The sequence below is a fragment of the Phycomyces blakesleeanus genome (assembly GCF_001638985.1).
Source record: "Phycomyces blakesleeanus NRRL 1555(-) unplaced genomic scaffold PHYBLscaffold_27, whole genome shotgun sequence".
In the NCBI taxonomy this organism is placed as follows: domain Eukaryota; kingdom Fungi; phylum Mucoromycota; class Mucoromycetes; order Mucorales; family Phycomycetaceae; genus Phycomyces; species Phycomyces blakesleeanus.
In genome coordinates, this window is record NW_017265160.1 from 241,022 (window position 1) to 255,195 (window position 14,174).

Genomic DNA, 14,174 nt, shown 5'->3' on the forward strand with positions numbered 1-14,174 from the left:
TGACCTTAATTTGTTTAGATAATACTGACTGGTGTGCACCGACGTGCATAGGCTGAAAATGGATAACGGCAGCTCTAAAGAAGTACCTCATTAATAAAATAAAATTATAATGCCAATTGGCGCCATCTAATAACTGCGTCTGTTCTCTGTTGCAGATCGGCTTGGATCGACATAATCTCGATGACAGAACGAGTTTCTGGGACATTAGACAACCTTTAATAAGACTTGGCCATTAAATTTTAATATATATATTATTATTATTCTTTAAGGAAAGTTTGACTGGATACCCTCATTTAATAAACCAAGTAGATAGTAGATGCATTTCTCTAGTCGTGGTACCAGAATTTTTGCTTTCTACGTTTGGATAAAAAGAATCACAACAAATATATATATTGTTATTTATTGAAGACATTATATGATAATTAAGCGCGAATATTATATGGCTATATACTATTCCGTTGAATTCTAAAGAGAAAGGCATATAGTATGTGTAAATAGAAGCATGAAAATGAGGTAAGAATATTGGTATATCTTGCCAGAAAGCAAATAGTACTAATCATGGATCAATCTTGATCTCGTTCTAATTCTAAACGTTTCATTTCTTCTTTGTGCTGCCTTTTCATATAAGCAAGACCCAAAGACTCTATAGATGATATTATAAAGTAAAAAATCATCAATGACAGGAATGCATTCCATGCGATGCCAAGCATATTAATCTAATAGAAAAGTCAGTAATATAATCAAGTGAACACTAGTATCTTACCTGCTCTTCTGACTCAGGATTTGTTTGTCCCTGTCCCTTGCCGAACTTGTCGGCCTGATCATGGATCAAATCTTTGACAACAGTATGCAGATATGGGACATTTCTCTCAATGATAGTCAGAAATATCGAGAGAGAGTCACTTGAGAAGGCCAGGATAACAATCATTGACTACATTCTCATATTAACAAGTTATCTTGGTTCAATTTAACTTACCTGCATAGATGCCTTGACACAAGCCTTTCCTACAAATGTTGCTCCAAAGAATGTTGCAAATGGTACGAGAAAATGACCACATGTAATCCCTGCTAGGTCGAATAACGGGTTTGGTATGGAAGCAAACAAAAGGATCCCAAAAAAGCCAAGACGTTGTATTCCGTCATAAAGATAATAGGAAACAGTCTCCTTTAAATCACGGTCCTTTGGTTTCTTATTCAATCCAGACTCAAAACCACTTAGTTCTTCGCTCTTTCCTCCTGACAAAGCCACTATTATGTATATATAGATATAGATATAGATATATATTTGTGTGTGTGTAGCCAATTGTATCAGCCTTCAATGATTTCATTATTATTATTTAAATATATATATAGTAGTTATTATTCATTGACTATAACATTTACCTGCGCGGGCAATGAAATATGGAGGAAGCTCTCCCATGGCCGTTCCTGCCCCCCAAGCAAAGCTTTCCCAACAAATCTGGCGGTAAATAGACCAAAGAGAAAGATTATCGACACCCTCTAATCCGACCGGTGAAACACACTCTAGTCGGTAGCTGTTACATGTTCTTTAGCCTTTTTCTACCCAAACCACGTATTCTTTGTTTGTGTTTTTGTTCGTTTGTTTGTTTGTGTGCTTGATTTTTTAGTTGTTTACCTTGTCAAGTTTCTTGTCAATGAGTCTGTAGTATTGCATGCATATGCAGCAATTGTGACTTCGGCAATATATGGGCCCAGAAAGAGCAGAAATGTATGTAATCCAGTACCCAGACCAATTGCAGAAGCTACACCCAACAATAGCCAATATCCATACCACGCTATCTGTTGTTCTATCAGCTGTACAGCCTAGATAAAAGGTGTGGTCAATACTTTGCTGAGTAGAATAGCTCACTAGAGTTTCTTACAGCTTGGTGTGGCCCTTCGAATGTGTAAAGAACTAATGAAAGCACTGTGGACACAATTATGCCAAGCGATAGACGGCTGTGGTTATAAAAGTATAGAAAGGCCGACTGGACTTCGTAAAAGGTGTACATTCCAAAGTATGAAAGCACTAGAATGGGGCTTGTCCAGATAGACATTGTCTTATTCTCCTGTTCAATCTCATGTTTTCGACGAATAATGTAGTCTGACAATGTGTCAGCAAGAGAATCACACATCTAATCTACTCACCATCAAACTTTTCTCCGGGAGCTGCTCGACTAGACCTTTTTTGTTGGACCCGAATGGGGGTTTGTTGGGCTGAGGAATGACTTGTACTTATTGTAGTCATTATAAGGAATCTTAAAGTTGTGGAATGAAGAGTGAGGCAAGTATGGTATCCTCCACACAAAATAAAAATGGTCGTTGAGTTACACTAGGCTCAGATCGACATTCTAGTATGTGAAGGGGACCTTATCAGTCTGCCCTGGTTCATGGGTTCACGTGTGAGCCCCGAGATATATACGTATATTAAAAAAATGTGCCTAGAAAACATCCAATAATTTGAGTAAAACTACTAAGCAATAAATAAAAGTAAAACAAAAAAGAACTTCTTTGATGGCCAGAGCTGACTAGCTTACTAAATTCTTGACAACTGGCTTGAACATCCCCAAGGTCTGTTTAATGCTTTATCTTTTATATATCTAAACCATCAATGTTTGATAATTCTTGTAACGAACTGGCCAATTCCATTTTAAATCCGCCAAGACTAGCTAGCATATTAAATATTGGTGCAGGCAATATGTGTATTGAACAGCAGAACAAGTCTGTTGATACTTGTGATGTAATAAATCTTATTTTTTGGTCTATGAAAATATTGTATGAAATGAACTCTCCGGTAATACTATTCTTCAGTTTGCCAATATCAGAAAACTTTGATAAATCTGAGCCTGTCACAGCTCCATCCAAACAAAAAATCAGTTTGCCAATAAAATCACTACCCCCCTTTTTTTTTACTAAAACATCAGCGCATATTTTTTTGACATCTAAGATGAGCAATTTCAACAACACAAATTACTTTGCCATTGCTAGTGAGGCTTCTTCAAAGAAGTACGATGCTGCCTTGACCGAGTTCAACTCGATATTTCTTGCCGGAAGAGAATTCTTTTCGACTGTAGCTATTCGTGAAGCCGTTAAGGCATATGGGGCTAAGCACAATATTATATTCACCACTTATTCTTCTTCAAGCACCCGTATAAGAATGATCAGTAAACCCTATGGTGAATATAGAAACACTGAAAAGGCCGAGAAAGTTGTTTCAGAAGCCTCTGTCAACCAAGAAATCCCTCTTCCTGGGTGGGAGAGACAACGTGTAAAGAATACGTAGAAGAATGGCTATCCATGCTTCGCATATGTCTCGAAAAAGAAAGACGGAAAGATTGTAGCCCACTCCTGCAAGATAAAGTATAATCATGCAATTGTGGAAGACCGTAGAGCATATTTCATCCATCAAAAACTCTTACCTGAGGTCATGACTCTTGTTACGAAGCACCTGGAAGACAATGATGATGTTTCCACAATCTTCAAACTTTGAAGAAAAATGGATTCACCAATATCATTTGCCGGAATATTGAAAATAATAAGCAACATTTTGGAAAGTCCAAGGAGGGAAAGGAGGTGTTTAGCTTTATCACAACCTTACAAGATCTTGACTTCCAGCTCATATACAGTTGGTAATAGTGAGGGCAACAATATAAGCATGGTCTTCTTTTTCCATGAAGATACGATTGGCAATGCTAGACGAATGCCTGAGACAATTGTGACCGATGCGACATATAAGATAAATAGCTATAGAATTACTTATGTCAACTTTTTTGGTATCAGCAATGTCAGTGGAGATATTCGTACCACTTTAAAGACATTTACAATTACTGGTCCTTGGGTGGAACAGGAGACAATAGACAACTGTCTCTGGGTACTTGGCTGTCTGCGTGATGCATTTTGGCTAGATGTCAGTGATAGCAGCAGCAACAGCGAAAACAACCATAACAGCACAACCACAACAACAGCTCTTCTCCCAAGGGCGTTTATTACTGATAATGAGAAATCATTGAGAAATTCAATTACAGGTGCTTTCCCTGAGTCTAAAAAACTCGTGTGCTCTAAGTGCATTAAAGATAATTTTAAGAAGTAACTTTTACCAGTGATGAAGGAAGATAATAATGGTGACAAGAGAGGCTTCTTGGATGAGTTGGCTGGTCATCTCGACCGAATTGCTTTGAAGTGTACCACTTCTGAAGAAGAAAAGAGAAAGATAGATGCATATCTCAGTTTTGCAAAAGCTAACTGCAAAGACCAAAGGAAAATAGCCCGAACTTTCCTTGAAAGGTATACAAGGTGTTGTTATATTTGCTAGAAACAGTTTAGTAACTATAAATAATGCCATTTTTTTATATGCGTTATCAAAAAAAAAATGGATGACAAAGAGAAATGGGTGAACTATTATGTTTATAAGTATCTTCACTTTGGAAATCGCACTTCCAACCGTGCAGAAAATACACATGCTTCTCTAAAGCATGCCTTTTGTACTTCGTCCGGTAAGCTGAAGACAGCTACCATGAAAATTACCAGGTGGTATGAAGAGTTGGTAGGTGTATGCTTTATTATCTTAAATATAAATTGATTAAACTTTATAATTACAACAATTAACTGTAATGCTCTTGTAAATTTTACAGGTCGATAATAGAAAGCGTAGGTTGACAACGGGGTGTCTCGGAGAGAGCACTACAGTTGTGTTTGATAAGGTCAATTCTTCCAGGCTGAATTATATTCGCCACAAAATGTGTCTTTTTGCAGTGGACCGAATCAACCTTGAACTCGCCAAATCAATAATACCTGAAAAACTTACAAAAGAGTGCGAATGCCTCATTAACTACAAATATCTCTTGCCCTGCTACCATCAACTTGTGCAGTATAATAAGATTCTAATTTCTTCTATTCCCAGACGATGGAGAATATACTACTTTGAAGGAGAAGGTAATGTATAGATATGTATATATAATTTTTATTAAACTATTTTCTCATTTTATATATTATTATGTACAGACCACTCAATTATCCATAACGCACTATCTGTACCTAAAAACATCACCAAAATCACCACTACAACACCCCAACTCGCATATAAGCTTGAACGGGTTACCCAAATACTTACCAACGCCCAAAGCGAACAACAGCAAATACATTCCGAAGAATACATCGACAAAATAATAGAATTAGACTCCAAAAAGAAATTTGAGGACCTTAATTGTACAAAAATAGTGAAAGCTATCAAAGGCAGACAAAAAAAACAACAACAAAAAAGTAAGCTTTTATTATAACATATTGTTTAGATTTAATCCACCCAAGCTTCCCCAATTTTCTAGACAGCAATGATCTTTAGAAGAAGAAAAAAAACAGCAAAAAGCCTTAAAAAATCATTAAGCTTGGTTCACCATATGACCATACACTTTTGACAAATCTTACAATCGCACCAAATCAAATATCCGAGATATTTTCTTGAAAAGCAGGCGGAAATTGTGAATATATAGCAGTAGCGATGGAGGTGTGCCAGGACCAGGAGCGATGGCCTGAAGTCAAAGACAGAATGCTAGAAGAATTTTTAACATACCAACATACACACTACCGGGGAAGAATAGAGAATGGCCATATGTCTGCACCCACGAACCCATTAATCATCAATCTACAAGACAAACACTCGCCCCTTCCTCAACAACATTGGTTTGGTAAAATTGACTACCCACAACTTGTAGTAGATACATTCAACAGATCAATTGCAGTATATTGGAATACTCCAAATGAAACACGCGACTGTCTCTTTGTACTATTCGCCACCTCAAACAAGTTCGAACCCATAATTATTATTTTAGAAATCAACCTCTTTCTTCTTGCAAAACGCACACCAGCCAGAAACTTTGTTTGTCCGTGGATAAACCCTTTCTATAAAGCCGTAGTCAAAAGACATGGTCTAGAAAACTTTTCTACTATGTATTAACTACCAATATATGGCTTTCATAATGGAATTATTCTCAATAATATTAACATTTACTATTGCATTTATCTCTTTATCAAATTTTATTCTATTTTCATACTTTTACATTATCTTTTATCTTTATTATCGGCTGTCCGTAAGTTTTTCTGCATTGATCAACGATGATGACGTCGAATACAATACGCTCACACATAAGAAAAATCTGCATGCTTAAAAATATGACAGAATGAAAGTGTACTCCTTGGTTCCGAAATAAAGCGCTTTTGAGGGGTCAAAAACGATCCAGACAACACCCATATCTCTTTACAGTGTTATCAGTACCGTACCACCTCATTTGTGCCAATACTTTATGAACTGAGTCTATATTGAACTGACAAACGGTATGGCTACGTCTTTAACCCAAGATTGGTCTATCCACAAAAGCATGAGGTAGGCTTTCAGCCGAGATTTGGTCGGATTAATGTTATTAAATGAATCTATCGCAAAAGCACTGTTTGTGAATTTTGGCCAGGTGTTAGGTTAAAGAAGAACCTTGGATGCCCATCGAGAATCATTTAGAGCAAAAAAAAAAGGGAGACAGATGCGTACCTCAATTCCTTTCGAATACACGATATACAAAAATGTATAACGCGCAACAATAACGGATGTGGATGACCCGAAACTTGTAATTGGAACAAAAACGTTTAATTTATGTGTTGCTTCGAGTCTGCGTTTAGATCCGCCTTGCAACCCAGAGGTAGTACCAAGCGTCGTATCCTTTGACCTGAACGACAGTCCCAAAGCAAAAACCATCACCATCTTTGTCAAGGAATCAGCTTGGAAAGAGGTAGCTGAAATTTCTCAAAATAACAAAATAAAATAAAAACCGTGAGCTTTGTTTAAACTCCAAATTAGAACATATTGTTCAAGAGCATATTGCCTTTGTCAACGATATAATACATGGTTTTCGACCTGCCGTACTTATTGACAATAGTACCATTTCCATCTTCATATATACCACGCTTATAGCCATACCCATTTATATAATTTTCAAAAGACAGATAATTCAAGTATGAAAATTCTATTGATGTCCCTAGAAAATATATAACTTCGTTCAAAATATGAAAATTTTGTACAACAATTCCCCAGGGCCTCTAATTTTCGAGATTTCCTGAAAATGTGTTAATAGCCTGTCCCAGAATTTATTCCATCACTGTACGGATTTTTCTTTTTTCGAAAGTACAATAATTTTTCCCAAAGTGTGCGAAATTTTTCTGAAAAAAAAAAAAGTATTACCCCTCCAAAAAAGAAAAAAAAAAGGAAATCCATGGATTTACTCTCTTTTAGCTCTTGGATGACTACTTTAATATTAATACTACTGTCGACTTCTTTATATTTAATATTCGCATATTATCGGAGGAATGACAAACCTTTGGCCCTTAAACATGGCCAACCTCAATATAAAATGCGCAATTCATCACTATCATCACAAAAACCAACCAATGATCATAATTCCCAAGATTCTCACATTCCCAACTCAAAACTCCCAGTTCTTGACTCAGTTGAAGAACGCCTGTTAATGAATTCAAAGTTAATTATTGATCTCCAGAGACGACTCAATCTATCAACGCAACAAGTTCCCGATCCTCTTTTGGAAGAAGTAGACTATTGGCGTACACGTGCAGAAAAGAAGGAAAAGGACTTTGCCCAAGCTAGGGTAGATCTATCTATTGCCCAGAATAAAATTGATTCGATTCTACGGCAATGCAAGGCTGATGAACGAGAAAGAATATCTCGGGCAGATCAGCACAGACAAGAAATAGATAGTCTTCGGAACGCACTGACAGCCAATCTCGAGGAAAGGAATATGTGGGAGGACCGATACGAATATGTATCAGAACAGCATCTAAATCTCGAAAATGAGACTTCAGAACTGCAAAAAAAGTATGATTTGTTACTGCAAAATAAGAAGAGACAAGACGCCGTTGTACAGAAACTTGAGAGTCTTGTTCGGGGACACGAAGAACAATGTCGGGAGTACGAAGATAGTATCCACGAACGAGTGCAGCAAAACATATTCTTGAACCAGAAGCTAAAAGATGCAGAAGAACACATCAAGAATATGCGTTTGTCACTCGAAGAACAAGAAGATGTTTTTGAGAGAGCTGTATGGCTTATAAAAGAAGAAGAGAGAAAAGCAAAACACGAGGAATATCAACGTGAGCTAAAAGAGAATGATGATCGTGAATCGTTCCAAGATAACGATGCCGATGTTGATACTACTGACATTGGGTCTGCGCAACACCCTGACCCCAGTGCAATACAGTCAAATGTATCTACTACCCAATCACATCATTTTGTCAAAGAAAACCCCACTTTAAAGGCTCAAAATGCATACAAGTTGGAAAATGTGAGGTCATGGATACAACAGACTGCTGTTGGAATGCCCAGTCAGATGCAAGATTATGCAATAGAAAAAGAAGAGGAGCTGGAGCCGGAGCTAAAGCCGGAGCAGGATCCGGAGCCGGAACTGGAGCAGGAGGAGCAGGAAGATGAGGAAGATGAAGAGGAGCAGGAACCAGAAGAGGAAGAAGAGGAACATGGTGTTGAACATGAAGAATATGGAGAAGTAGTAATAAGTCAACCATCGATTCAAGATAAAAGCGAAAGAGAAAACTACAGTGAATACCAAAACCAAGTACATGAAGAACAAAAAGAAAGAGAAGTAGAAGGCTATAAAAATGAAGAAGAAGAAATAGAAAGAGACGATGAAAAAGCTATAGACGATATTGTAAAGCAAAATGAATTGCGTATACAGGCCCAGCTACTTGAATATGAACAAGTACAAGAGCATAGACATGAGCATGAGTACTATCACAGAGATGGCTATGATCATGAAGACAATCAGGAACAAGAGCAAGAACAGGATCGAGAGATAGAACAAGAAGTACCAGAAACAGAGCCAGAGCAAGAAAGCAGTGATTATAAAAGACACGATACCCAGGAAGTAGATGAAAATAACGTCTATTCAGAAGACCAAGAATATGTCTATTCTTACCGCGAAGACGATGTTGGTGGTACTACTGAAGATATCCAGCAAAGAGAGGAACAAGAAGATTTTGAAATGGCAGAAGAGCATAAAGAGCTTATTAATCGCATGAGAAAGACCAGTAGGATACCCATTAAGACATCCTCTTCTGCTTCTACGTCTACTTCTCTGCTTCCACGGCCCACATTCTTAACCCGTGGATCGAGCCAACGCATTCTCCAACCATCTATATCACTTCCATTACCACATTCTATTTCAGGAAGGGAAGAAAAGGATGAAGCGTCAAAGAAAATGGGAAGGCTCTTTGAAGAACGACAGGGTGTTATAGACCGCAAAAATGAACGTAAAAACCTAGTGCAACGAAATAATCGTGGTCGCCCATTAGGAGGCTACTTTGACAAAAAGACATTTAGCAAAATGGAAAGTGAACGACAATCCAAAGAGTTGACAGATCGCATGTACAACAACAGAGAGAATCGATTCAATGTGGTTCGTTCTTGAACCATTTTACTGCATGTATTAAGATTGACACGTCCACACACACACACACACACACACACACGCACGCATATACGCATACACCCACGCATACATATATAATAAAGTCCCTTTTTTTAGCTTTATTTAATTATGTCTTTTGAAATTACTACTATTACTACTATTAAGCATATATCTTACATTTATAAAAAAAGCTATTACTTGAAATACGCAGGTAGGGAGACTTATTTTCTATAAACCCACTTTTATGTTACAATGCTTTTTGAAATAATTGCACGTTTTAATATCTGGAGTAAGAAAAATACACTTCCAAAATCGTGACATGAAATACTAATAAAGAGCTTAGCAGACACAAAACGGTATAAATATATACTAGCAAAATATAAGTATGGGAGTAATAAGGGGTGTATTCATGCTTGCTCTTCCTGTTTAGTTAAAATTATATAGTATGCTTAGAAACCGTTTAACAGCATCAAGATTATGATTGATCTTAATCTGGATCTTAATCTGGATCTGGATCCAAACAGGAATAATTGGTCATTGCTCAAAATCATCAACAAAAGTTATGGGTCAATTTCAAGGATACTTGATCTAACGACAATATATATATACAGTCTAATTATATTTCAAATATTTTTCTTTAGATATATAAACAAGTTTAAATGCTACTACTTTCTTTACAGTAGTATTGCTCTTTTTTGAGACCTAATTGTAACTCGACAACTCAATATGTTCATATTTTTATAAGCATTTAATATTGTAAAGATACTGTGAAGGTCTGAGATGTGCACTGCCTGAACTGAAAATACCCAGCTCGGTTGACAAATGATTGAAAAATATGTATTATGTGCCTAACCCAGTATGTTCGTTTTGGATTGATTTTCTGGTGCTTTTTATTTAGTGGAGTTGCCTGCAGATGTCGCAAGGATAAAATCAGAAGCCTCCATAAAATGATATTCACAGCTTATATTCGCGACATCTTCGTTTGCTTGTGTCCGTATCCAGTACAGCAGTGTATCTAGAGATTGCTTTAACACTATGGGAAATGAGTGGTGATTCCGATGGGGATTTTGGGAAACCTTCTATAGGAATTTTTCAAAATCGCCACTTCTTTCCCATAATGTAAAGAAAACAGTAGGAATGCTTGTACATGTGTGAAAGAGTGAATGGTACGTAATTCTCTTTGTTTTCGGCTTTCTTTGGCTATCTCTTACCATCTTTGGGAGATTTTGCTTGTATATATTGTGTGTTGCAGAAGAATTAATCGATTTACCACTGTCTTTTGCAATAGATACAAGCGTCTTGGTTTTATTCTCGCCTTTTTCATTTTGATCGAGAACAAGTTCATTGTCTCGTTTTACATGTACCTCCGGGATATGTGAATTCAGGTAAATGATTCAGGGAAAGTGGAGCAACCATGTAGGGCGGTCATGTTCTTCGTAGGTAGCTTGCTTTTGACCATAAGTAAGTTTGATATATATGTAGTTGACATTGTGCCGAAGTGCCTTTTTGTTGAATCCGTTGATGAGCGCCAAAAATCACTGTAACAGTGCTTGACATAAACAATTTTACTCGTATGGTCTTTTGTTAAAATAAAATGAGGCGTACCCTTTAACAGCACTTGTTCCATGTTTTTAAGGCTACTAGAACGTCTGCAAGGGTTAAATTTTAGACAACATTATATATTTCTTCTGGGGAAACCACTATCAGGTTTCTTGATTTCTGATATCGAATAAACTGTACACCAGCTTCTTTGTGTTATATCTTCCAAAGACTCGACTGAATAATATGAAACTTCATTTTTTTCATAGATAAGTATATATATATATATATATATTTTAAAATAAAAAGAAAGCTTACTATAAGGTATAGCCACCGCAAGATTTTATTATTGGTTGTTGTCCAAGGTATACTCGTATGCTTTATAATATCAGTTGGGATATTATTGATTTGATAGAGCCCAAATAAAACCACCATGGTCAAATCCTAATAAGTTTGGCCTAGAAGGCTGACTTTTGGATCTTTTATTTCTTGCTGATATGATAATTGAGCTGTATGAAAAGCTTTTGTAAAATGAAAGCAAATGAGGTGTGGTCAAAATAATGGTGTATTTATAATAAAAAAATAGGAACGCCATTTTATCTTGTTGGTGTTTATATGATGTTGATTAACTACACAAGGTATTGAATGCAGTCAAGAAATAGGGCCAGATGTGGTCACATTTGAAAATATTTAAGTTTTACACTAGAGGTAACCAACCGTGAATATTCGTTGAAATTAGCATGAAGGTGGTATGGACATACTAAAAAGTTCAAAAGATCAAAATGAGCCCAACCAATCAGGTCAATCTATAACTGTCCGTACAAATGATATTGATTTTATACCTTTTATGGAAAGAGACTTTCTATTGGAGTTCTCAGTGAGCCGATTGAATTCTATGGTTTAAAAATAACTTGCTTCTCTGGAACAACCTTTTTTAAGCGTTTTGGTTATTTTTTGCACTGCGCCACTTTTGACTCGTATAAATTCAAGACTCTGCTTTTAAAGTTTACACTAATGTTTACTCGAATTTGCAACGTATTTTTTTTTGCGTTTTCCTCCCCTTCTTCCATTTTGAAACAAATTGACAAACCAAAGCAAAATTGAAACAAATTAAATAGCCACAAAATGATTTAATGTATGTAGTTATGTGAATGGATCCTTATAACAAAATACTTGTCGTTTCTTTCTCTGACAATCATATTAGAGTATAGAAGTTACAACACATTAAAACTTCTATTAAACAGGCTCTATATATTTCTAATTAAAAGCAGTAATATCTTTAAGTATATATATTTATTTATTAGAAATGGATCGTCTAATTGGTTATTGAAGCCTTTGAAAGATGAGAAAGATTATTATTGATTTATCAATGTATGCTTTATGTTCCATTTATTTATATATGTATTGTGTAAAGCCTGTATAGAGGGAAAACAATATTGGGAAAAAGTAACTTTTCTTTCTTGTCTTTAAAAGAAATGTCATTAAATCCAACTTCTTGGAATCTTTAGCTACTTTTTCTCGCATGAAATTCTTCTCAAATTATATATTCTGTTAGTACAGCAAAGCAGTAAAATATTACCCTACATGATTGTTACTAAACACAGGGACTTATGTTGGTTGATTTGGAAATATAGTTGAATTAATAAAGCCAACTTTATCAATACCATATTCTCTTTCTCCTGGAACATCGTTCCCATAATGGGTGTTTCAGATAAATTAACCCCATAACCTTGAGCTACGCATTGTTGCCAGTGAATTTTAGAAATATTCCATGTTCACTATTTTGAGAATTTGATGCTTGTTCTCAAACCTTTTAATTGAGTATGATTGATAACTTTACATACTTCTTGAATTATAAGCATTCCAAACACAATAAATTAACCAATGTATATATATATATATACGTGGATATTTCAATAATTAATACTTTATTGGAATAGAGTAAAATGTTTAAAAGTCCAAAGGCTTTTAAAAAAGGCACAAACCCCCTAAGGATCGTACGGTATTTGTTTATCTATAAGTATAATTGAGGGAAAGAGTTGATCCATAAGACCAATAATATGGAGTCTCTATAGTGCATGTTAAATATTTTGATATGGCTCATTAACTACTCTTACTTTAGGAAATTCAGACTCTCGGTATACTGACATTTAACCACGAATGCAGAAAGCTTGGGTGATGTGACTTTTGGACCCGAATCCAAGCTGGAAATTATTCTAGGCATATTCATTCTCTTCTACAACACATTCTACCTTGTGTGTTTTAATCAAAACTGCTGTAATAATTCTGAAGATTGTGTGGCTACTAAACATATCCTTTATTATCAAATATGAGTTTGGGCGCAAAGATCCAGGAGTGATAGAGAAAATTCCTTCTAGATAAAACAGTAAAAAAAATTAAAGCAAGAACAAACCTGCAAAAGAATATTTGGGCAGTGACATACTCTTTTTGTATATTGTTTATTGAAGATAATGTATGGAGTAGTGAGCTTGGATCTGCTCTGCTTTATTATATCGCCAATGTAGGCAGGTTTTGCGTTCTGTACATTTGGTGAAACAATATTCAGGCTTGTGATAAGAGCCAAATGAATAGGTACTACAAATTGTGGTAACGCAAACGACACAGTCATCTTCAAGTAGAATGGCTTTTGATAAGTATAAACTACTCATAACAAATAGAATATTGGTGAACTTGATGAGGGTGTATACCCTGTTACTTAATCAGTCTTGGAATAGACGCGTGCCTACATTTATGCACATTTCATAGTTTTCCACAATATCGCATATACCCTTAATCAGTGATACTTTTTTTAGTGAAACATTTGAGAAATAGAATTTTTATCAGCCATGTGTCATACGCAATCATAGTAGAGAAGGTGGCGTATTAGTATTTGAGCAGTAATTACGTTTAATGAAAAGAAAAATAGAAAGAAAAAATTGGCATTTTACTAATGAGATTACAATTTTCACAATTGGGCGTTTCAAAATCTCATGAACAGCCAAAGCAACGACAATAGTGACAGGACGGGTGAAATGAGCAATGCCTTTAATAAATCTCAAATAATTACATTGGCATAAGATATACCATATAATACAGTGTGAGTCTGCACTTATAATCAGCCTTGATATTGATAAAGACACCATTATTGCGAACATTGTG

General features: G+C 35.8%; 5 protein-coding genes across 5 annotated transcripts; 2 read left to right on the plus strand and 3 right to left on the minus strand.

Annotated features, from left to right (window-relative positions):
- Positions 1 to 563: 563 nt before the first annotated feature.
- PHYBLDRAFT_150946 (hypothetical protein) lies at positions 564 to 2,248 on the minus strand (the record flags this gene model as incomplete). The annotated part of the gene is made up of 7 exons (XM_018432578.1): positions 564 to 716; positions 764 to 931; positions 977 to 1,248; positions 1,384 to 1,535; positions 1,637 to 1,824; positions 1,884 to 2,104; positions 2,149 to 2,248. The coding sequence occupies 7 exons, from the start codon at positions 2,246 to 2,248 to the stop codon at positions 564 to 566; spliced, it is 1,254 nt and encodes a 417-aa protein (XP_018285905.1).
- A 699-nt stretch (positions 2,249 to 2,947) lies between these two features.
- PHYBLDRAFT_150947 (hypothetical protein) lies at positions 2,948 to 4,090 on the plus strand (the record flags this gene model as incomplete). The annotated part of the gene is made up of 3 exons (XM_018432579.1): positions 2,948 to 3,268; positions 3,323 to 3,466; positions 3,602 to 4,090. 3 exons carry the CDS (start codon positions 2,948 to 2,950, stop codon positions 4,088 to 4,090), a joined length of 954 nt encoding a protein of 317 aa, XP_018285906.1.
- Positions 4,091 to 4,369: 279 nt separating this feature from the next.
- PHYBLDRAFT_173778 (hypothetical protein) lies at positions 4,370 to 6,809 on the plus strand (the record flags this gene model as incomplete). The annotated part of the gene is made up of 5 exons (XM_018437107.1): positions 4,370 to 4,543; positions 4,632 to 4,932; positions 5,002 to 5,259; positions 5,487 to 5,681; positions 6,664 to 6,809. The coding sequence occupies 5 exons, from the start codon at positions 4,370 to 4,372 to the stop codon at positions 6,807 to 6,809; spliced, it is 1,074 nt and encodes a 357-aa protein (XP_018285907.1).
- Positions 6,810 to 10,366: 3,557 nt separating this feature from the next.
- On the minus strand, positions 10,367 to 10,892 carry PHYBLDRAFT_173780 (hypothetical protein; the record flags this gene model as incomplete). Its single annotated transcript, XM_018437108.1, has 3 exons — positions 10,367 to 10,555; positions 10,688 to 10,791; positions 10,841 to 10,892. 3 exons carry the CDS (start codon positions 10,890 to 10,892, stop codon positions 10,367 to 10,369), a joined length of 345 nt encoding a protein of 114 aa, XP_018285908.1.
- Positions 10,893 to 13,029: 2,137 nt separating this feature from the next.
- On the minus strand, positions 13,030 to 14,170 carry PHYBLDRAFT_173781 (hypothetical protein; the record flags this gene model as incomplete). Its single annotated transcript, XM_018437109.1, has 5 exons — positions 13,030 to 13,084; positions 13,133 to 13,251; positions 13,429 to 13,659; positions 13,964 to 14,058; positions 14,083 to 14,170. 5 exons carry the CDS (start codon positions 14,168 to 14,170, stop codon positions 13,030 to 13,032), a joined length of 588 nt encoding a protein of 195 aa, XP_018285909.1.
- Between the last annotated feature and the right edge of the window lie 4 nt (positions 14,171 to 14,174).